The sequence below is a fragment of the Scyliorhinus canicula genome, chromosome 7 (genome assembly GCF_902713615.1).
Source record: "Scyliorhinus canicula chromosome 7, sScyCan1.1, whole genome shotgun sequence".
Lineage (NCBI taxonomy): Eukaryota > Metazoa > Chordata > Chondrichthyes > Carcharhiniformes > Scyliorhinidae > Scyliorhinus > Scyliorhinus canicula.
In genome coordinates, this window is record NC_052152.1 from 158,212,821 (window position 1) to 158,235,512 (window position 22,692).

The following is a 22,692-nucleotide window of genomic DNA, read 5'->3' on the forward strand; positions in this document are numbered from 1 at the left end:
AACGCGCGGAGCATTCACAATAAAGTGGATGAACTAATCGCACAAATAGACATGAACGGATATGATATACTCGAGATTACAGAGACGTGGCTGCAGGCTGATCAGGGATGGGAACTGAATGTTCACGGGTATTCCGTATTTAGAAAAGACAGACAAAACGTAAAAGTTGCATTGCTGGTCAAGGAGAATATTAACACAATAGTGAGGGAGGATATTAGCTCCGACAATGCGGAATCTGCATGGGTAGAAACAGCAAGGGGCAAAAAATGTTAGTGGCTGTCATACGTAGACCCCCAAACTGCAGTGACATTGTTGGGAATGGCATTAAACAGACAATTTGAGATGCATGTGATAAAGGAACAACTGTAATTATGGGTGATTTTAATCTGCATATAGATTGGGAAAATCAAATTAGCCACAATACCATACAGGAGGAATTCCTGATGGTATTCTGGATCAACATGTTGAGGAGCCAACTAGAGAACAGGCCATCATAGACTGGGTACTGTGTAATGAGAATGGAATAATTGGCTAGCTAGTTGTGCAAGACCCCTTGGGGATCAGCAATCATAATACAATAGAATTTTTCATCAAGATGGAGAGTGAAGTAATTAACCTGAGACTAAGGTCCTGAATCTTGTGTGTTGGCCATGATCAATTGGGGAATGTTACTTAAAGGGATAGTGGATAGGCAATGTCATTCAAAGAGTGCATGGAGGAACTGAAACAATTCTGTATGGCACAAAAGTAAAACTGGAAAGTGGCCAATCCATGGATTACAATGGAAATTAGGGAGAGTATTCGATCCAAGGAAGTAGCATACAAATTGGCCAAGAAAAACAAGTCTGAGGATTGTGAGCTGTTTAGAATTCAGCAAAGGATTAAGGGATTGATTAAGATGGGGAAAATATAGTATGAAAGTAAACTTCAGGGAACATCATAACTACGTGAAGAGAAAAAGATTGGTGAAGACAAATGTAGGTCCCTTACAGTCAGAAACAGGGGAATGTATTATCAGAGACAAAGAAATAGCTGACCAACTAAATACATATATGTTGGTGGGAAGCACGGTGGCATAGTGGTTAGCACTGCTGCCTCATCACGCTGAGGTTCCAGGTTTGATCCCGGCTCTGGGTCACTGTCCGTGTGGAGTTTGCACATTCTCCCCGTCTTCACGTGGGTTTCACCCCCACAACCCAAAGATGTGCAGGGTAGGTGGATTGGTCACGCTAAATAGCCCCTTAATTGGAAAAAATGAATTGTGTACTCTAAATTTATTTTAAAATACATACGTTGGTTCTGTCTTCACAAATAAGATACCAGAAATGTTGGGGAATACAGGGTTTAGTGAGAGGGAGGAACTGAAGGTGATCAATATCAGGAGAGAAATGGGTTGGGAAATTGATGGGATTGTTGGCTGATAAATCCTCAGGGCGTGATAATCTACATCCCAGGATACAGAAGGAGGTGGCTCTAAAAATAGTGGATGCATTGGTGGTCATCTTCCAGGATTCGAGAGACTGCGGAACAGTTTCTGCAGATTGGAGAGTGGCTAACGTAACTCCCACTATTTTTCAAGGGAGGTAGATAGAATTCTAGACTAGTAAGCTTGACATCGGTAGTGGGGAAAATTCTAGAATCATTATCACAGCACTTAGAAAGCAGTGGCAGAATCGGATAGAGTCACCATGGATTTATGAAGGGGAAATCATGCTTGACAAATCTACTGGAATTCTTTGAGGACGTAACCAGTAGAATTGATGAAGGGGATCTAATGGGTGTGAATTTGGACTTTGAGAAGGCTTTTGACAAAGTCCCGCATAAAAGATTAGCATATAAAATTAAAGCACATGGGATTGGGGGTGGTGTATTAAGATGGATAGAAAACGGGTTTGCAAACAGGAATCAAAGAGTAGGCATTAATGGATCTTTTTCAAATTGGCAGACAGTGACTAGTGGGGTACCGCTGGGATTGGTGTTAGGACCTCCAGCTATTCACACAAGATATTAATGATTTAGGTGAGGGAACAAAATGTCATCTCTAAATTTGCAGGTGACACCAAGTTGGGTAGGAGGGCGAGGAGGATGCAGATCCTTCAATGATTTGGGCACTGAGTGAGTGGAGTGGGCAAATGAATGCCACATGCAGTATAATTTGGATAAATGTGAGATTATCTACTGCTGGTTTAGCACAGGGCTAAATTGCTGGCTTTGAAAGCAGACCCAGGTAGGCCAGCAGCAGTTCAATTCCCGTGCCAGCCTCCCCAAACAGGCACCGGAATGTGGGGACTAGGGGCTTTTCACAGTAACTTCATTTGAAGCTTACTTGACAATAAACGATTTTCATTTCATTTGGTAGCAAAAACAGAGGACACAATCTCAGACTAAAGGGACGATGCTTTAAAATCGAGAGGAGGAGGAATTTCTTCTGCCAGCAGGTGGTGAATCTGTGGAATTCTTTGCCGCAGAAGGCTGTGGAGGCCAAATCACTGAGTGTCTTTAAGACACAGATAGATAGTTTCTTAATTAATATGGGAATCAGGGGTTATGGGAGAAGGTAGGAGAATGGGGGTGAGAAAAATATCAGTCATGATTGAATGGCAGAGTAGACTTGATGGGCTGAGTGGCCTAATTCTGCTTCTATGTCTTATGGTCTTAATAACATGTTCCTTTTGTGGAATAATTAGATGAAGACAAAACCAAAGAGGTCATTTTCCAAATGGACCCAAGTCTTGCAAGAGTGTAGAGTTAGAAAATTATCCCGTGGTTACTAATGCATACAATAGTCCAGAATTCAGATATACACTTTCAGTATATTTACTTTTAAACAAAACTGATCCACGCTGGTTTCAAAATAATAGTTCCTTTGCATTTTAAATAGCTGATTCTTGATCCAATGTGCATTAAATTTCACTTGGCAGTATTCTGGGTTCATACATATTTTGTTTAATTCATTCTGTATTTTCTGACCTGCCTTCTTCAATCCCACCTCTCCTAGTTTGGTAACTACTGCAAATTTGTATCTTGGCATTGGCGTTTAAGTCAGTGGGAGTTGCAAAGCCCAAGTCCTGGGGCACTCCGGCAGATTTTCCCACTGCAACGGGGCCTCACGGTAGCATGGTGGTTAGCATCAATGCTTCACAGCTCCAGTGTTCCCAGGTTCGATTCCCGGCTGGGTCACTGTCTGTGTGGAGTCTGCACGTCCTCCCCGTTTGTGCGTGGGTTTCCTCCGGGTGCTCCGGTTTCCTCCCACAGTCCAAAGATGTGCGGGTTAGGTGGATTGGCCATGATAAATTGCCCGTAGTGTAAGGTTAATGGGGGGATTGTTGGTTTACCGGGTATACGGGTTACGTGGGTTTAAGTAGGGTGATCATTGCTCGGCACAACATCGAGGGCCGAAGGGCCTGTTCTGTGCTGTACTGTTCTATGTTCTATGTTCTATGTTCTATGTCTCCTCTAAGCAAGTGACTATTGTTTTCTGTCCTTTAACCACCTCCTTATTTATTCTTAAACTTGCCCTCCATAAAAGCTTTGAGCTTTACTAGTAGCTATCCATTCCTGTAGAACTTCATCAAGAATCTTTGCATATCGACAAAGAGGAGAGGTTGGAGCAGCAGAGGGTGATAGATGAGATGCTGCAGGTAGATAGGAGTTATGCAGAAGATGGAGACCCAGCAAAGCTGGAAAAGAGGAAGGAACTACAGGCGAGTTTTGACCGACTATCTACCAGGAAGGCGGTGGGCCAATTAAGACGAGCAAGGGGGGCAGTTTCCGAACATGGAGATAAGGTCACGTTAGCAGGTCAGCTCCAAAGGGAAGCAGCGGCAAGGGAAATTGTTCAGGTGAGGGATAGGGCAGGGAAGTTGGTGGTGGCTCCGGATCTGATTAACAAGGTTTTTGAGGAATTTTATGAGAGGTTGTACAGGTCAGAGCCACCTGGGGAAGACCGTGAGATGCAGGAATTGTGGGTTCCAGGGGCTGGGGGGGAGGGGGGTGGCACTGCCGAACGTTCGCAGCTACTACTGGACGGCCAATATAGCCATGATCAGGAAGTGGGGGTGGGGGTGGGGGGGGATAGAGGGGGTCGGCTTGGGAGCAGCTGGAGGCGGTGTCATGCAACGGTACTAGTCTGGGAGCTTTGATAACGGCTCCTTTGCCGTTCTCGCCGACTCGCCACTCCACAAGTCCGGTGGTGGTGGCGACATGGAGGACCTGGGGGCAGTGGAGGAGGTAGAAGAAGGTGGAGGGAACGTCAGTCTGGACACCGATATGTAACAACCACAGGTTTGTCCCAGGTAAGATGGATGGTGGGTTCTAGAGCTGGCAGAGGGCAGGCATCAGAAGGATGGGGAATCTGTTCAGAGACGGAAGCTTTCCCAGTTTGAAGGTGCTAGAGGACACATTTAATCTGCCACCAGGAAATGCCTTTAAATATCTGCAAGTACGAGTCTTCCTGAAAAATCAGGTGGTGGCCTTTCCGACATAGCTTCATTGAGAATTTGGAGGCAGTTTCGCCAACACTTCGGGTTGGGGGCAGGGTCAAGGGAAATGCCAATTCGGGGGAAACCACAGACTTGAGCCAGGGAGGTGGGATGGAAATTTTCGGAAATGGGAGGAGAAGGGGATTAAGACACTGAAGGAGCTGGATGCGAAGTATTGGCTGAAACAGGGGGAAATGTTTAGATACATGCAGGTTCGAGATTTTGCCAGAAAGGAGATACAGAGTTTCCCGGGGGAGCCGGCCTCCACATTGCTGGAGGAGGTGCTGACGACAGGGGGACTGGAGAATGTCAGCGGTTTACGGAGCTATTTTGGAAGAGGAGAAGGCACCACTGGAAGGGATCAAAGCAAAGTGGGAGGAAGAGTTGGGAGAGGATATGGAGGGGGGGTTCTGGTGTGAGGTGCTCCGGAGAGTGAATGGCTCCACCTTGTGCGCAAGGTTGGGGCTGATACAGCTGAAGGTGGTATTTAGAGCGCACCTCATGAGGGCGAGGATGAGCCAATTCTTTGAGGGAGTGGAACGTGTGTGAGAACGTTGCCGGGGGGAGGGGGGGGGGGACTAATCATGTTCATATGTTTTGGTCCTGTCCAAAGCTGGAGGATTACTGGAAGGAGGTTTTTAGGGTAATTTCTGAAGTGGTGCATGTGAAACTGCACCCAGGTCCCCATAATCGGGGTGTCGGACCAGCCAGGGTTGGAAACTGGTGCGGAGGCAGATATCGTAGCCTTGATCGCCCGAAGGCGGATCCTGTTGGGATGGAGAGTGGTGGGGGGACCTGTTGGAATCCTTGACTCTTGAGAAGGTTAAGTTTGAACTGAGGGGAAGGATGGAGGGGGTTCTACAATTCATGGGCATTATTCATTATGCACTTTCAAGAACTGGATAACATCAAACATTAGTTGGCGGGTGGTGGGTGAGAGGGTTGGGGGCGGTGTGTGTTAATTCGAACTCTGGGTGATTCCTGATTCCTTTTTGTCATTTGTTTATGTGAACTTGCGGGCTAATGTCTGGGGTTTGGTGGGAGGATGGGATCATTGTTATTGATATGGGGATTGACATATTTGTTACTGATTGTTGTTTATTGTTGGTGGGTGTAAATTTGCGAGAAAATGTGAAAAAGGAGAATAAAAAATATTAAAAAAAAAAAAGAATCTGTATATCTACATACAGCACATCTGAACTGTCATTTTTCACAGCCACCATAATATTTGATTCAACATTTTGTTTGAAAGGCAGAAACAAGAAAATATTTAGGTACAGCCAAGTCAATAGAATGAAATACAAACCACCACAGTAAACTAGGAATGTGTGATGCAGAATCCCATTAAAATCCAAAAGGCCCTATTTGCAGTATAAAAACAGGACGCTGAACATCTCCGAGACTAATATTGATTCAGGATCAGGGACTTGCCAAAATTAATGTAAACAAAGCAACTGTAATGAAGAAAATAATGCCAGTAAGGAAGAACAAAACTCCAGAATCTAATGATTTGCATTCCTAGAGTTTTGAACAAAGTAGGTAAGAACAAAGATGTCCCCAATGACATGCCAAATTTCTCTCTTCAGGAATTGTTTTTTAGATTGAAAAATGTAACCTATCATTCTGCTATTTAAGAAAGGGGGGGGGTGGAAAGAAGGAAAACTGGGCAATTATAAACAGTTGGCTTGACATTTGTTGCCCAGACTCGATCATTAAGGATAGAGTGACTGGACAACAGGATGGATGTTGTGGGTCCATTACTTGCGTTCCTTTTCTGAAGTGAAGGAGTGGAAACTTATGGGTGACACAGTGGCGCAGTAGTTAGAACTGTTCGATCCTGGCTCCAGGTCACTGTCTGTGTGGCGTTTGTACATTCTCCCAGAGTCTGCATGGGTCTCATCCCCAAAACTCAAAAATATGTGCAGGGTAAGTGAATTGGCCACGCTAAATAGTCCCGTAATTGGACAAAAAAGAATTGGATACACTAAAAAAAAATATTTAAGTTGAACCTTGGGGTACATACAAACATAAAAAATAGCAGGAGCATAGAGCATAGAACAGTACAGCACAGAACAGGCCCTTCAGCCCTCGATGTTGTGCCGAACAATGATCACCCTACTTAAACCCACATACCCAACAATCCCCCCCATTAACCTTACACTATGGGCAATTTAGCATGGCCAATCCACCTAACCCGCACATCTTTGGACTGTGGGAGGAAACCGGAGCACCCGGAGGAAACCCACGCACACACGGGGAGGACGTGCAGACTCCACACAGACAGTGACCCAGCCGGGAATCGAACCTGGGACCCTGGAGCTGTGAAGCATTGATGCTAACCACCATGCTACCGTGAGGCCCTTTTTTTAAAGTTAAAGTCCCCCATAACTACTAAGGAGTAGGCCATTCGGCCCTTCGGGTCACTCCATCATTCATTATAACCATGGCTGATCATCAAATTCAATACCCTGAACCTGCCTTCCCTCATATAGTCCTTTATCCCCAAGAATTATATCTAATTTCTCAAAATCACACGTTTTGACCTCACCTACTTTCTGCGGTAGTGAATTCCACAGATTTACCACTCTCTGGTTGAAGAAATTTCTCCTCAACTCAGTCCTAAAAAGATTACCCTCTTATCCTCAAACTATGACCCCTAATTTTGGATTTCTCCATCAGCGGGAACATTCTTTCTGAATCTACCCTGTCTATTCCTGTTGGAATTTTTTTGTTTCTATGAAATCCCTTCACACTTCTAAGCTCCAATGAATATAACCAACTTAGTCTCTCCTTATGTGACAGTCCCGCTATCGCAGAAATTAGTCTGGTAAACCTTCGCTGCACTACCTCCATAGCAAGAACATCCTTCCTCAGATGATACCAAAACTGCATACAAGACTGCACACAATGCAAGGATGAGAAAACAAGGTTCAGTTGGGTCGCCTGATTGTTACAAGGTAGCAAGGAATGAGCTTTAAAAAAAGGGCTTAGGAGAGCTAGGAAGGGGCATGAGAAGTCCTTGGCGGGTCGGATCAAGAAAAACCCCAAGGCTTTTTACTCTTATGTGAGAAATAAAAGAATGACCAGGGTGAGGGTAGGGGTGGTCAAGGACAGTAGTGGGAAATTGTGCATGGAGTCAGAAGAAATAGGAGGCGCTGAATGAATACATTTCTTCAGTGTTCACCAAGGAGAGGGGCCATGTTTTTGAGGATGAGAGTGTGATACAGGTGGGTAGGCTGAAGGAGGTAGGATGTTCTGAGGAAGGATGTATTAACAATTTTGAAAAACCCGAGGGTTGACAAATCCCCTGGACCAGATGGGATATATCCAAGGATTCTTTGAGAGGCAAGGGATGAGATTGCAGAGCCTTTGGGTCACACTGTCCACGGGGATAGTGCCAGAGGACTGGAGAGTGGCGAATGTTGTTCCTCTGTTCAAGAAAGGGAATAGGAATGACTCTGATAATTATAGGCCAGTTAGTCTTACTTCGGTGGTCGGTAAGTTAATGGAAAAGGTCCTGAAGGATAGGATTTATGACCATTTGGAAAGATTCAGCTTAATACGGGATAGTCAACACGGATTCGTGAAGGGTAAGTCTTGCCTGACAAATTTGATTGAATTCTTTGAGGAGGTAACTAAGTGTGTAGATGAAGGTAGAGCAGTTGATGTCATACACATTGATTTTAGTAAGGCGTTTGATAAGGTTCCCCATGGTCGGCTCATGAAGAAAGTAAGGAGGAGTGAGATAGAGGGAAATTTTGCCAATTGGAGAAGTAACTGACTATCAGTCTGGATCAGAAAATTCTCAGTCTGGAGACCAGTTACCAGTGGTATACCACAGGGATCAGTGCTGGGTCCTTTGCTATGTGATTTTTATCAATGACTTGGAGGAGGGGGCTGAAGGGTGGGTCAGTGAATTTGCTGATGACACCAAGATTGGTGGCTCACAGAATAATGTCTTAACAATTATAACCAATAGTAGTAGAAAGTACCTACCTAACTGTACTCACCCAAACAGCTCTTTAGATTTTGTTGTCTCAGACACTTCGACCAGTTTATTACTCAAACAATTTACCCAGATCACCATATTCACGAGATGAATAAATGACAAATACAAGTTTATGATTCCACCAAATTTGTTATTAAACACAATAAAACATTTAAATTATCAACTAATAATAATCCCAAGATTCTGACTACAACCATGCTGATGAACTCAGCTGAGCTGCGGATCCAGTTCTCGGAGTCTCGATTGTCTCATGACCTTCGTTCGGCAAAGGTGAGTCTCGCACACTGCTTCCTTCCATACTCTGCTCTGGTGTCAAATCTTCTCTGCTACCTTGGCACCGAGTCTTCACCAGGGAGGGTTCTGGGTGGTCGATCTTTATACCTCTCCATGTGCCTTTCCAGAAAGTTCTCTAGTCCTCAGCCAATGTCTTGGGGTGGGGATTGCAATGGAGTTTCTGATTACAACTCTGCAGGACACCAGGAATCCACCCCCAGGGTCCATCTCCAGGTATGTTGTCCACACGTAACCTTACTCCATATATGGCAATACGGGAAAACTGGGTGACAGAAAGTCTAGCTTTATCGCCGCAATCCACAACAATCGATCCATTTGAATGGAACCGATTATCTCCTGATGGCTTGTTGACAGGGCAGGCCCAGACTTATCCCAACTTTCTGTCTCTGTTCAGTGGATTTGAACTTGGCTGTTCATGGTTGTCTTTTTGCCACATGAAATGTCCATCATACCACCTATATAAAAAGTGGCTTACATTGGAATGTCACACACTGATAACCTGACTTACAGTTAGCAGGAAGCCTTCAGTTATCTACACAAATATCAGATCATGAAATCTAAGAACCAGATCCAATATACAACGCTCAACAGAACAAAAATCATTCAAACAACTTGGATTTAGATCATATATTTAATATAATAAATTATTTCAAGGAGCTTCAGACAAAAATGAACACCGAATTAAAGGAGAGCTGTGTTGATTTTGCAGGTTTCAACCAGTGTGGTGGAAAGAGATACAAAATTAACCTTTGTCTGTTGAGTTCCCAAATGGGGTAGGATTGAACGACAGAAAATGGTGTTGAGATAGATCAGTCATGATCTAATTGAAAGATAGGGTGGGCTTGAAGGGCTGAATGATCTACTCCTGCTGCTATTTATTGTGTTTCTTCTGAGACATACACACAGATTAGTCAGGATTCCTACTCCTGATTACCTTACTGTGAGTTATGCCTGTGGGAACATTGGATGAGACATGTTTAGACTCACTGTAAGGAACATCACAACTATATTGCTTACATTCGCAATCTTGCCTGATACATAAAACATAACTAGAAAGCCACAATCAAAATTATAACTAGCTTCTTATTGGTTTGTGGGTCATCTAGGACTCTCCTACAGTTGTAAAGCCACTCCATGTATTGATCAACTTTCACTTCCCTGGTGTCTAGAATGATGGTCAATGTTGTGCGAATTTCACACCTAGATTTCCTTGGCATGTTGCTTTCAATGTCATCTATCCTAGGAGCTTAGTACATTTGGGCAGCGCGGTAGCACAAGTGGTTAGCACTGTGACTTCACAGTGCCAGGGTCCCAAGTTCGATTCCCTGCTGGGTCACTGTCTGTGAGGAGTCTGCACGTTCTCCCCGTGTCTGCGTAGGTTTCCTCCGGCTGCTCCGGTTTCCTCCCACAGTCCAAAGACGTGCAGGTTAGGTGGATTGGCCATGCTAAATTGCCCTCAGTGTCCAAAATTACCCTTACTGTTCGGTTGGGTTACTGGGTTATGGGAATAGGGTGGAAGTGTGGGCTTGGGTAGGTGCTCTTCCCGAGAGCCGGTGCAGACTCGATGGGCCGAATGGCCTCCTTCTGCACTGTAAATTCTATGTAAATACACTTTCTTAACCTATCAACTTTGATAGACATGAGGTGGAAGTTGTAATTAGTCATTCATCTATTTGAGGTGGATGTTACGGATATCCCTACTTGTGAATAATTGTGGTTCTTCTTATACTTGCAGCCAGCACACAAATACAGATGAGCAGCCCGTCTTTGAGGGGCTTGAATCTTCAGACAAATTTACAGTCCTGGCTGATAAGTCAATTGTTGTAACCCAAGAGAAAGCAGAAATCATGGCCAGACACCAGAATAGCCTAACACCCTGTAAAACCCAAGTTCAATAGATATATTTGTACCACCGCTAGTTTAGAAAATGAACACATCAAACATAATTAAGCAGCTAAATAAGTATCTTTCCCAATCATATGGTTGATAACGCAAAAATAAGGGACATCACAGATTCCAAAATAAAAGTAACTTCTACACAAAAATATTAAAACTTGGTTATAATTACTTGCAGTAATTTTCAAATTGCTATTATGAATAAAATTGGTACTTTTTGTTCCTTTACTTTAATGACAGAAACTAACTGTCCATGATTCAGTTAAAAAAAATACATCATCTTGGGAGGGAAGATCTTTGGAATATAGTGCTCTAATAATATAATTTTTTTTCTATTGCTAGAAACGTACATACATCCAAAATAACTATAATTTATCCAATCTTAATCAAATCTTTGGCACAGATGAAACGAGGAACATAGAAAATATTAACACTTGAAATTAAACAATTTATGCAACATGTATTACCCAACTTGAATATGAAATTCAATAACATTCCCATAGAGGACATGGAGAACTTATTCAAAATACCCTAAAGTGTAAGCAATGCCTGTAATTCAATTCTGACCATGTTATTTTGTATTCTATATGAACACGTAATTATTCTGCCACCAATTTGTGTATAAAAAGTCAACTTGTAAGAAATTAACTTGCATAAATGAGATGGCTACTGATACTAAACAATGAATGGAGACAAAGATATTTCAGCATAAAAATATGTCTGCTCTGAAAAATTACAGGAAATAATATTCTACATTTCCAATAAGGATATCAGTAGCAACATTTTGTACATACTACACAAAATAAATTATTGCAATCGCATAAACCTCAAGTACAAATTTTAGGAAGAGGGGCTTTTTGTGCTTCTGCGTCACTAGAGGAGAATTATAATGTGGATAGTTGGCAGGAAGTGTGTATTAAACAGAACAAAGACACGTGTGATTTTGAATCAATGACATTGCTATTAGTGGGGAAAACAAATTTTAGCGGGAGAAAAAAAGGGATGAAAATTACCTTATTCTTCAGATGGATAGGTAGAATTGCAATAAAAGAAAGTTGGATGTGACAGGTTTGGATATCAAATGAGCAAACTCTGCACAATCTGTTTGGCCACCTGAATCTTAACTGCATGACAGTAATCAGCCAACTTGTTCCTTCTATTCAATACTTAGCTTTCTCTATTTTCTTGTTTGATTTTTTTCCCCACTACCATATTCTCATTTAACTTTCCCACAATCATTAGGATATTAGTTTCGTACACTGTTCAGCTTCACATCCTACAACAAGAAATAAGATTTATGGAAAAAGACAAATGACGTTAAACTTGAGTACTTTACTGGAAAATAAAATTTCTAATGTTCTCCCTTAACGGGAAAAATATATTTACAATATTCACACACATGGATTAGTAATTACAATGTTGTAGGTACATCAGGAATGTTAATCATAGGTACTACATTATAAATATTTCAGAGGATTAAAGTTTTGCTTGGATTGCACTTACATACGTGTGGAAAACAGTTAATTTTCAATGTACTTTGCTTCACATAATTGAGAACCACAAGGCTAGACTTTATTTCTGAATTTACTTCAAATGAGTCTTTTCACATTCATAATATGGTAACTTAACTTGTCTTATGAAGGGAAAACAAAAACAGTACCATGTGAGACCTGGGCCTGAATTCTACACAAACAGAGGCCCAAGTGTGAAGCCCAGCAGCTTTTACTTCTTAGGCTTGTGGCAGGCAAGGCTAGCAGTGTTTCCCCTTCGCTGACCCCCGGATCTATCAGGAGCCCATCTCTTCAGGTTCTCCTTCAACTTTGAATTTCCCTAGGCCAATCCACGCTTACCTTCCACCCACTTCACCAGGGCCCGTCAACCTGGCCCTGGCAATCCCAGCCCCCACCCAGACAAACTTCATTGGTGGACTGGCTGCAGTTTCAGCTATAGCTACTACTCCCGTTTGAGCTCCTGGGCCCAGAGAGAGACCTCCTCGCTGATGGAGACAGAGGTCTCGCCTTGAGTTACATAATGGCCTGGTGAGTGTAAAATGGCCTTGCTGATTAGGTTAGTTAAGTAATAGCTATCAATCAGGTAGAGATTCTGTATAACATGCAGCATAAGTAGGCTGTGATTACTGCTATATTCATATTTTTTGTAATATTTCACTGCTAATTTAGAGTATCCCAAAAAGATTGAATACTCCAGTGTCATATAACACTTTGTAGTGTTATATTACACAGAAAACATCTCCATAAATTCAATAGTGCACGTACCACCTCTCATTCAAATGGAATTAGGTGACATACAAAGACTTGCAGTAATATGTTAATTTATGTTCTTTGTGTCAGTGCAAGTGGTATATTCTTGATGAAGTGTCCTTCTAACTTGTGGGACACAGTCACAATCAGGTGTTTGGTTTGTTGAAGTATGTCCCACCAGAACTCTCAGGAAAATAGGCCTCACTTCTGTAGAGATTGGGCAGCTCATATGTTGAATTCTGTTGGTTGTAGCAGCTGCCTTTCTTCTGCAACAGAAAAACAAATTCTACTAAAAAGTGCTAACGTTCAAGAAAAGAGAAGCAAAAATTGGAATACAGCTGCATTTACATGAACACACTGGTGACTTGACCAAATGTACAGAACAGGTTACCTTGGGAACAAAAATCAGAAGACCCAAAAAAATAAACACAATGTCAATGATACTAGAGCTGGACCAGGTACAATCTCACATTTTACACATTCCGACAAACTTAAGTCAAAAGAACCAGATATTTATCCCCTAATGTCGACAGTTACACTGAATAGGAACCAAGAGACAAAATAGTTAAAAATTATTGAACAAAATTATATTTTCTGTTTTATGTTTTCACTTTGCTTACATTTAGAAATGAAGGTACACTGATTGAATGTAGAAGTTTACGAACAGCGTGAGGCAAGTTTCCACAGTCTTTTTCTGCCTGAATCACTTGTTGCTCCAGTGTAGCTGCATTCAGTCCCACCATCTTCACAAAACTCTATTAAAAAAATTAGGAGATCTATAAAATATTTACATCAAAACTAAGAATCTACTATTTTCACCAAAAGTTGGCTCTTATTTAATGTAAGTAAAACAAGATCTGTAAATGGGTGAAAGTACAAACGCCCAAGCGCAATAGAGCAGTTATAAAAACACACAAAACTAAACTGATACATCCTTGCATTGCAGTCACCTAAATTTTTTGGGGGATGGTGTGGCATTCAAATTGGGTAGTGGGTTGGGAGGTGTGGGGTGGGGGCAGACAGGTCCCTGATCCATTATCCATTGCATCAGCTCCTCTTTTGCTGTTACTTCTGGTGAACAGCAGAATGGCTTGCCCAAAGTAGGTCGGTTCTTGTCTCAATATTCATCATTTCCATCACATTTGCACCAATTCATATTAATGCCAGTACAAATGTTATGAATTTTGCATTTAAGATTGATGGGGATTACCATGAAAGTTATATGAGGGAGAAAGGGTTATGTTAGTAGATTTAGCTGAGAAAGGATGAGGAGACTACAGGAGCATGAAATGAAAAATGAAAATCACTTATTGTCACGAGTAGGCTTCAATGAAGTTACTGTGAAAAGCCCCTAGTCGCCACATTCCGGCGCCTGTTCGGGGAGGCTGGTACGGGAATCGAACCGTGCTGCTGGCCTGCCTTCGTCTGCTTTCAAAGCCAGCGATTTAGCCCTGTGCTAAACAGCCATGTCGCCAACCCATACCCCTGATTTCGAGGGCTTTTTGAGTCCCTCCACGCTATGTCTTTGGGCTACCAAGGAGGCAAAGGCCAAAACGTAGGCCTCTCTCGCCCCCTGGACTCTCGGGTCTTCTGACACTCCAAATATTGCCACCTCTGGACTCGGCACCACCCTCATTTTTAACACCATGGACGTGACATATGCAAAGCTTCAGATATGCCCAAAACATGTGGACATGATTTGCGGGCCCTCCTGCACACCTCACACACCTGTCCTCCACTCAAAAAAGCCTGCTCATCCAGGCCATCGTCATGTGTGCCTCGTGAACCACCTTGAATTGTGTCAGGCTGAGCCTGGCACATGATGAGGTCGCGTTAACTCTGCTCAGAGCATCCTCCCACAGACCTACCTCCAACTTCTTTCCCAGCTCATCTTCCCATTTACGCTTTAGCTCACCTATCTGGGTTTCCTCCTACTCCATAAGTTCTTTATAGATTTCCGATACATTCCCCTCCCCCACCCCGGTTCTAGAAACTACCTTGTCCTGTATCCCCTGCAGAGGTAGAAGCGGTTAGGTCGAAACCTGCCTTCGCACAAAATCGCTTACCTGCAAATACCGAAACCCATTCCCTCCCGCCAATTCAAACTCCACTTCCAGATCCTCCAAACAGGGAAAGCTCCCATCAATTAAACAGGTCCCCCAGTCTCTCAATCCTTGCTCTCTACCACCTCTGAAACCCCCAACCATCCTCTCCGGGACAAACCGGTGATTACCACAAATTGGAGTCCACACCGACGCTCCATCCACTCCAATGTGCTTCCACCACTGCCTCGACTCTCAGGGTCGCCACTACCACTGAGCTTGTGGAGTACCGGGCTGGCGAGGATGGCAGAGAAGCCGTTACCAATGCCCCCAAACTTGTCCCCTTACATGAGGTTGCCTCCATCCGCTCCCACACCGACCCCTCCCTCACTACCTAATCATGCTATATTGCCACCCAGTAGTAGTTTCCTAAAGTTCGGCAGTGCCCATACAGATTGGTCTGTATGACCCACATTGCTCTGGATCCTTATCCCATTTCAGGATCAATGAGATTGAAGCCTGTGACATTGTTGGGGGAAGAACACCCCGCTCCTTTGCCTCATTAAATGCCCTCACTAGAAACTGGCCCAACATCCCAAAAACGTCTTGTAAAATTCCACTGGGTAGCCGTCCGGTCCCGGAGCCTTACCCGACTGCATGGCCTCCAATCCCTCTACCACTTCTATAATCCTGATCGGGGCTCCCAACCCCTCCACCAACCCTTCCTCCACCTTCGGAAACTCCAACCCTTCCAAAAACTGCCTCATCCCCTCCACCCCTGCTGGGGGCTCTGACTCGTACAGCCGACTATAAAACTCCTTGAGCAACCCGTTCACCCCCGCTGGGTCCAAGACTGTGTTCCCCCCTCTGTTCTTTATTCTTCCCATCTCCCTGGCCGCCTCCCTTTTCCTGAGCTGGTGTGCTAATATCCTACTGGCCTTCTCACCATACTCATATATCGCTCCTCTCGTCTTCCTCAACTGCTCCACTACCTTCCCCGTGATGTCAGACCAAACTCCATCTGTAGCTTCTGCAGCTCCTTCGACAACCCTGCCTCCGGGGCTGGAGAATACCTTCTGTCCACCTGGGTATCTCCCTAACCAGCCTATCCATCTCTGCTCGTTCCACCTTCTCCCTAGGAGCCCGTATCGAAATTAGCTCCCCCCCTAACCACCGACTTCAGTGTCTCCCATACCGTTTCTGCCGAAACTTCCCCCGTGTCATTTATCTCCAAATAATTCTGGATGACCTCCCTCACCTGCCCGCACACCCCCTCATCCGCTAACAGTCCTACATCCAATCTCCATCGCGGACGCTGACACCCCTCTTTGCTCAACCGTAAATCCACCCTGTGTGGGGCATGCTCCGACACAACAATTGCCGAATACTCGGCATGCACCACTCCCGCCAACAAAGCCTTGTTCAAAACAACAACAAAAAAAATCAATCCGGGATACGCTTTGTGAACATAGGAGAAAAAAAGTAAACTCCTTCGCTCTTGGCCGTCTGAACCTCCACGGATCTACCCCTTCCCCAATCTGTTCCATAAAGCCCTTTAGCTCCTTCGCCGCAGCTGGCACCCTCCCTGTCCTAAAACTCGACTGATCCAACCTCGGATCAACGACTGTATTAAAGTCCCCATGGTCCCCCCATAATCAACATATGCGAGTCCAGGTCCCAACACCCACCTCATAAACTCCGCATCGTACCAGTTTGGTGCGTAAATATTCACTAATACCACCGGCATCCCCTCCAGCTTCCCACTCACCATAACATACCTATCCCTGAGTCCGCCACTATGTTCCCTATCTCAAATGACATCCACTTATTGATCAAGATCGCTACTCCCCTAGTTTTAAGAGTCTCGCCCCGAATGAAATACCTGCCCAACCCAACCCTTCCTCAGCCTCGTCTGATCCACTCAGCGCAGTACAGGCCCTTCGGCCCTCGATGTTGCGCCGTCCTGTGAAACCCTTCAAAGGTCCCTCTACACTATTCCCTTATCATCCATATGCCTATCCAATGACCATTTGAATGCGTTTAGTGTTGGCGAGTCCACTACTGTTGCAGGCAGGGCATTCCACGCCCTTACTACTTTCTGAGTAAAGAACCTACCTCTGACATCTGTCCTATATCTATCTCTCCTCAATTTAAAGCTATGTCCCCTCGTGCTGGACATCACCATCCGAGGAAAAAGGCTCTCGACGTCCATCCTATCTAATCCTCTGATCATCTTGTATGCCTCAATTAAGTCACCTCTTAACCACCTTCTCTCTAACGAAAACAGCCTCAAGTCCTTCAGCCTTTCCTCATATGATCTTCCCTCCATACCAGGCAACTACTCTCAGGTGTGCCTCCTGTAGCATTGCCACGTCTGCCTTCAAACTCTTCAAATCCACAAACACACGAGCCCTCTTGACCGGCCAATTCAGCCCTCTCACGTTCTCAAGGTACTCTGGTCTTTGCTTAGCAAAGCTCTCCTGAAAGAATTCCACCACTGGGCCAACAAAACCAGTCCCAGTCCCATAGCCTCCGCTATGTTTTCCTGTGCTGCAGACTCCACTACCTTCTTTGCCCAATGATCTCTCCTTTTCAGACCACTTCTGGTCCACGAATCCATAAACTGGTGGAGGATTCTTCTCCTTTACCTCACCAGTCTCCTATTTTACTGATCAAATCCCCCATAAGTCAGGGAAAAAGGTCCCGAAGTTCACCACTACCAAATAAGCGACCACTCACTCCATGGCCGCCACCGGAAGTCGGATTTGGACCGTTTCTAGTGTACAGTACATCCCTGGGCAATTTTCTACATTGCCAGGTTGATGCCAGTGTTGTAGGTGTACTGGAGCAGCTTGGCTAGGGGTGCAACAGGTTCTGGAGCCCATATCTTCAGTACTATTGCCAGAATATTGTCAGGGCCCATAACTTTGCACTTCCCAGTACCGTCAGCCATTTCTTGATATCACATGGAGAGAAGCAAATTGGCTGAAGACTGGCAACTGTGATGCTGGGATGAGGTGTCTTCATCACTTCTGGCTGAAGATTGTTGCAAATGCTTTTGTGCTGACGCCCTGGTCTATCCCATAATTGAGGATAGGGATATTTATGGAGCCTGCTCCTCCTGCTGGTTTTTAATTGTTCGTGGCTGTTCACAGTCGGATGTGGCAGAACTACAGTGCTTCAGTCCGGTCAGTTGGTTGTGGGATCACTTAGCTCTGTCTATCGCTTGCTGCTTCCACTATTTGGTAGTAATACTCCTGTGTTGCAGCTTCACTGGTTGACACCGAGTGTCTTTAAGACAGAGATATATAGGTTCGGTAATAAGGGGATCAGAGGTTTTGGAGAGAAGGCAGGAGAATGGGAATAAGAAAAATATCAGCTATGATTGAATGGCAGAGCAGGCTCAATGGGCTGAGTGGTCTAATTCTGCTCCTACGTCTTATGGACACCTCATTTTTAGATATTCCTGGAATGCACATTTCATTGAACCAGGGTTGATCCTCCGGCTTGATGGTGACGGAAGATTGAGAGATATGCTGGGTCATGAGGTTACAGATTATGGTTGCATACAGTACTGTTGCTGGGAATTAACTGGGGAAGGTGAACATAGAATACAGTATTAAAATTAGGGAAATCATTAATGTTGTAGTATAGGGAAACCATTAATGTTGCAGTATAAAAGTTTGAAGCACAGCATTAAAATACCGGAAATTTGAAACTAAAGCAATTACAACGGAAAGCAGCTAAGCCGCCTCTTTTTTGAAAAGTGCTTTTAGGTTCTCACGATGGCTATACATTACTGCAGTTATACAAATGCTTCACTAACAAGATTTCAAGAGTAATTCAGAATAAATATGTCAATGTCAGAACTCTGAAGTAAGCATTTTAAAGTTAAAATTTTCTTCACCTCCTGGTCAACTTTCAAGATTTCTCTTCAACAAATTTGAATGCTCCTTGAACCAAGTGTAAAGCACAGAAATTTCCACAATACTACTTTGTAACTGAGTCACACCATCTGCTGTCCAAAGGGGTAACCAAATAGTACACTGAAGCACCTTAGTAGAGTGTACCGATTCATCCAAGAACACTACTCATCTGTGTAGGATTCATGCCACGGCTCAAGAGCACAGTAAGAAGTCTTACAACACCAGGTTAAGGTCCAACAGGTTTGTTTCAAACACGAGCTTTCGGAGCACTGCTCCTTCCTCAGGTGAATGGAGAGGTACCATTCCATTCACCTCAGGAAGGAGCAGTGCTCCAAAAGCTCATGTTTGAAACAAACCTGTTGGACTTTAAGCTGGTGTTGTAAGACTTCTTACTGCGCTCACCCCAGTCCAACACCGGCATCTCCACATCATAGCTCAAGAGGTTATTGCACCATTTTACATTTAGATTCAAAAATGTAATTTAATTAAGTTGCAGCAAATGCCCTTTAAAAAGTTGCAAACCTCCATCTTATCAATCTTTGTATACACCTTCTTCATTTCCAGGGCCTTGATCTTCATTTTTGGAACATTTTCATTGAGAATTTGTGAAGAATCATTTCGAATCTATAAGAAACAGAATACTTTAGTTACTGTACACAATGATTTCAGCTAATCAGAATATTTTTAAGGCATTACTTTGTTGAATCATCATTATCTCCTGACTCGACCAGATGGGTGCCAGGAACAGCTATGCACTTGCTGCTGGCGCATCTCCCATTTGGAGAATCAGTAGGTGTAAAGTAAATGGATCTTTTAACAATTTTCTTGCAGATATTATTGTGTGACTTGTCCAAGATGATACCAATTTCTTTGGCAGAAAGAGGAGAAAAGTCAAACCAATGAGACTCGCCACAATCTATAAAAGGAGTCATTAAATGAAATCTGCAAATAAGTAGACTTGTGACTGATTTGAGTGTATTGTTCTAAAGGGAAGAAAAACAAATGCTATTCATACTCCATAAATCGTTACAGCTGAAGTTCAAAGAGATCCAGACATAAGTGTGGTTCTGCAATAATTATGACTTAGAATGCCGTTAAAACCCAGTTGCACCTCAAACTGTAACTTCATCAAGGATTTTTTACAGTGAGACTAATAATGTAAAAAGTAGAACTACATAGAAATCAGTGATTTTAGAGTTACATCTGTGTGAATTTCAACAATGATCCCTGTGGAGGAGGGGGCAAAACAACTGACAGCAAATTCTGGATTTCCAAATTTAAGGCCGCACATGAAAATGCCAGAAGTTGGTGTTAGTTTCATAGTTGTAATGATGTAAAGAGCTGACAATTTGACTGTCATTACAACCATAAAGTCTGGGCCATTACATTCATCTGAGTCTTATTTCTCCATTCACCTCCTTTATTCAACTTCACATCTCAATTCTATCAAGCACTGAGCAGCCCTTGCTAGACAAATATAAGCCCAGCATATTTCTAACTAACCCTACTTCTAATAATAATAGAACATATTATGGCATCCTCTCACAGAAGGCAACACGATCCAGAATTTATGCTTTGTTCCTGAAAACTAGTAAGACCAACTCTTGCCATTTTATTAATTAGCACTCAAAGAACTTACTGCAAAATTGGCGACAGGAGGATTTTCACAGTAACTTCATTGCGGTGTTAATTAAGCTTACTTGTGACACCAATAATGATTATTATTAAACCTGAACAGGTAGAATTATCATTATTTTCTTTCTCCAAGATCTGTCATTGGAAAATTATCTAGGCATGTACACACTTTGATTTATTATGCAGCCAGCAGCAAGGTCTCACCTAGAAGACCATACAATTTCTTAGATAATGGAAACTGCTGTTAAGACAGTTCTGAACTGTTCCACAAACACACAAGTCGTAGCAAACCTTTGTTTTCAAACCCATGCAGAAATTGGAGAGATAGGGAAAGGTAGAATGACAGCTTAAACAATGGAGATTACAATGGGATGAGAGAAGAGCTAGCTAAGGTAGACGGAGAGCAAAGACTTTATGGTGAAACAGTTGAGGAACAGTGGAGAACCTTCCAAGTGATTTTTCACAGTGCTCAGCAAAGGTTTATACCAACAAAAAGGAAGGACGGTAGAAAGAGGGAAAATTGACCGTGGATATCTAAGGAAATAAGGAAGAGTATCAAATTGAAGGAAAAAGCACACAAAGTGGCAAAGATTAGTGGGAGACTAGAGGTCTGGGAAATCTTTAGGGGGCAACAGAAAGCTACTTTAAAAAGTTATAAAGAAGAGTAAGATAGATTATGAGAGTAAACTTGCTCAGAATATAAAAACAGATAGTAAAGGTTTCTACAAATATATAAAACAAAAAAGAGTGGCTAAGGTAAATACTGGTCCTTTAGAGGATGAGAAGGGAGATTTAATAATGGGAGATGAGGAAATGGGTGAGGAACTGAACAGGTATTTTGGGTCGGTCTTCACAGTGGAAGACACAAATAACATGCCAGTGACTGATGGAAATGAGGCTATGACAGGTGAGGACCTTGAGATAATTGTTATCACTAAGGAGGTAGTGATGGGCAAGCTAATGGGGCTAAAGGTAGACAGGTCTCCTGGCCCTGATGGAATGCATTCCAGAGTGCTAAAAGAGATGGCGAGGGAAATTGCAAATGCACTAGTGATAATTTACCAAAATTCACTAGACTCTGGATGCTGGAATCTACCATCAAGGAAGAAATAGCAAGGCATCTGGATGGAAATTGTCCCATTGGGCAGACGCAGCATGGGTTCATAAAGGGCAGGTCGTGCCTCACTAATTTCGTGAAACGTTTGAGGACAGTACCAGTGCGGTAGATAACGGGGAGCCAATGGATGTCGTATATCTGGATTTCCAGAAAGCTTTTGACAAGGTGCCACACAAAAGGTTGCTGCATAAGATAAAGATGCATGGCATTAAGGGTAAAGTAGTGGATAGATGATTGGTTAATTAATAAAAAGCAATGAGTGGGGATTAATGGGTGTTTCTCTGGTTGGCAATCAGTAGCTAGTGGTGTCCCTCAGGGAAGAGTGTTGGGTTCACAATTGTTCACAATTTACATAGATGATTTGGAGTTGGCGACCAAGTGCAAATGTGCCCAAGTTTGCAGGCGACACCTAGATGAGTGGTAAAGCAAAAAGTGCAGAGGATACCGGAAGTTTACAGAGGGATTTGGATAGGTTAAGTGAATGGGCTAGTGTCTGGAAGATGAAATACAATGTTGACAAATGTGAGATTATCCATTCTGGTAGAATAACAGCAAAAGGAATTATTATTTAAATGATAAAATATTAAAACATGCTGCTGTGCAGAGAGACCTGGGTGTGCTAGTGCATGAGTCGCAAAAAGTTGGTTTATAGGTGCAACAGGTAATTAAGAAGGCAAATGGAGTTTTGTCTTTCATTGCTAGAGGGATGGAGTTTAATACTAGGGAGGTTATGCTGCAATTATAGACGGTGTTCGTAATGCCACATCTGGAGTATTGTGTTCAGTTTTGGTTTCCTTACCTGAGAAAGGACGTACTGGCACTAGAGGGTGTGCAGAGGAGATTCCCTAGGTTAATCCCAGATCTGAAGGGGTTGGTTGGATTACGAGGCGAGGTTGAGTAGATTGGGACTGTACTCGTTGGAATTTAGAAGGATGCCGGGGTGGGGAATTATGAAGGGAATAGATAGGATAGATGCGGGCAGGTTGTTTCCACTGGCGGACGAAAGCAGAACTAGGGGGCATAGCCTCAAA

General features: G+C 43.3%; 1 protein-coding gene across 1 annotated transcript in view; it reads right to left on the bottom strand.

Moving 5' to 3' along the window:
- Positions 1–11,860: 11,860 nt before the first annotated feature.
- The window catches only part of LOC119969475 (breast carcinoma-amplified sequence 4-like), a 37,816-nt gene continuing 26,984 nt past the window's right edge, over positions 11,861–22,692 (bottom strand). Inside the window, exons 3-5 of the mRNA XM_038803144.1 lie at positions 19,432–19,533; positions 13,562–13,696; positions 11,861–13,207 (exon numbers count right to left, since the gene is read on the bottom strand). Of these exons, the coding sequence (XP_038659072.1) occupies positions 13,088–13,207; positions 13,562–13,696; positions 19,432–19,533 (357 nt within the window). The 3' untranslated portion in view covers positions 11,861–13,087. The remainder of the gene's footprint in view (positions 13,208–13,561; positions 13,697–19,431; positions 19,534–22,692) is intronic.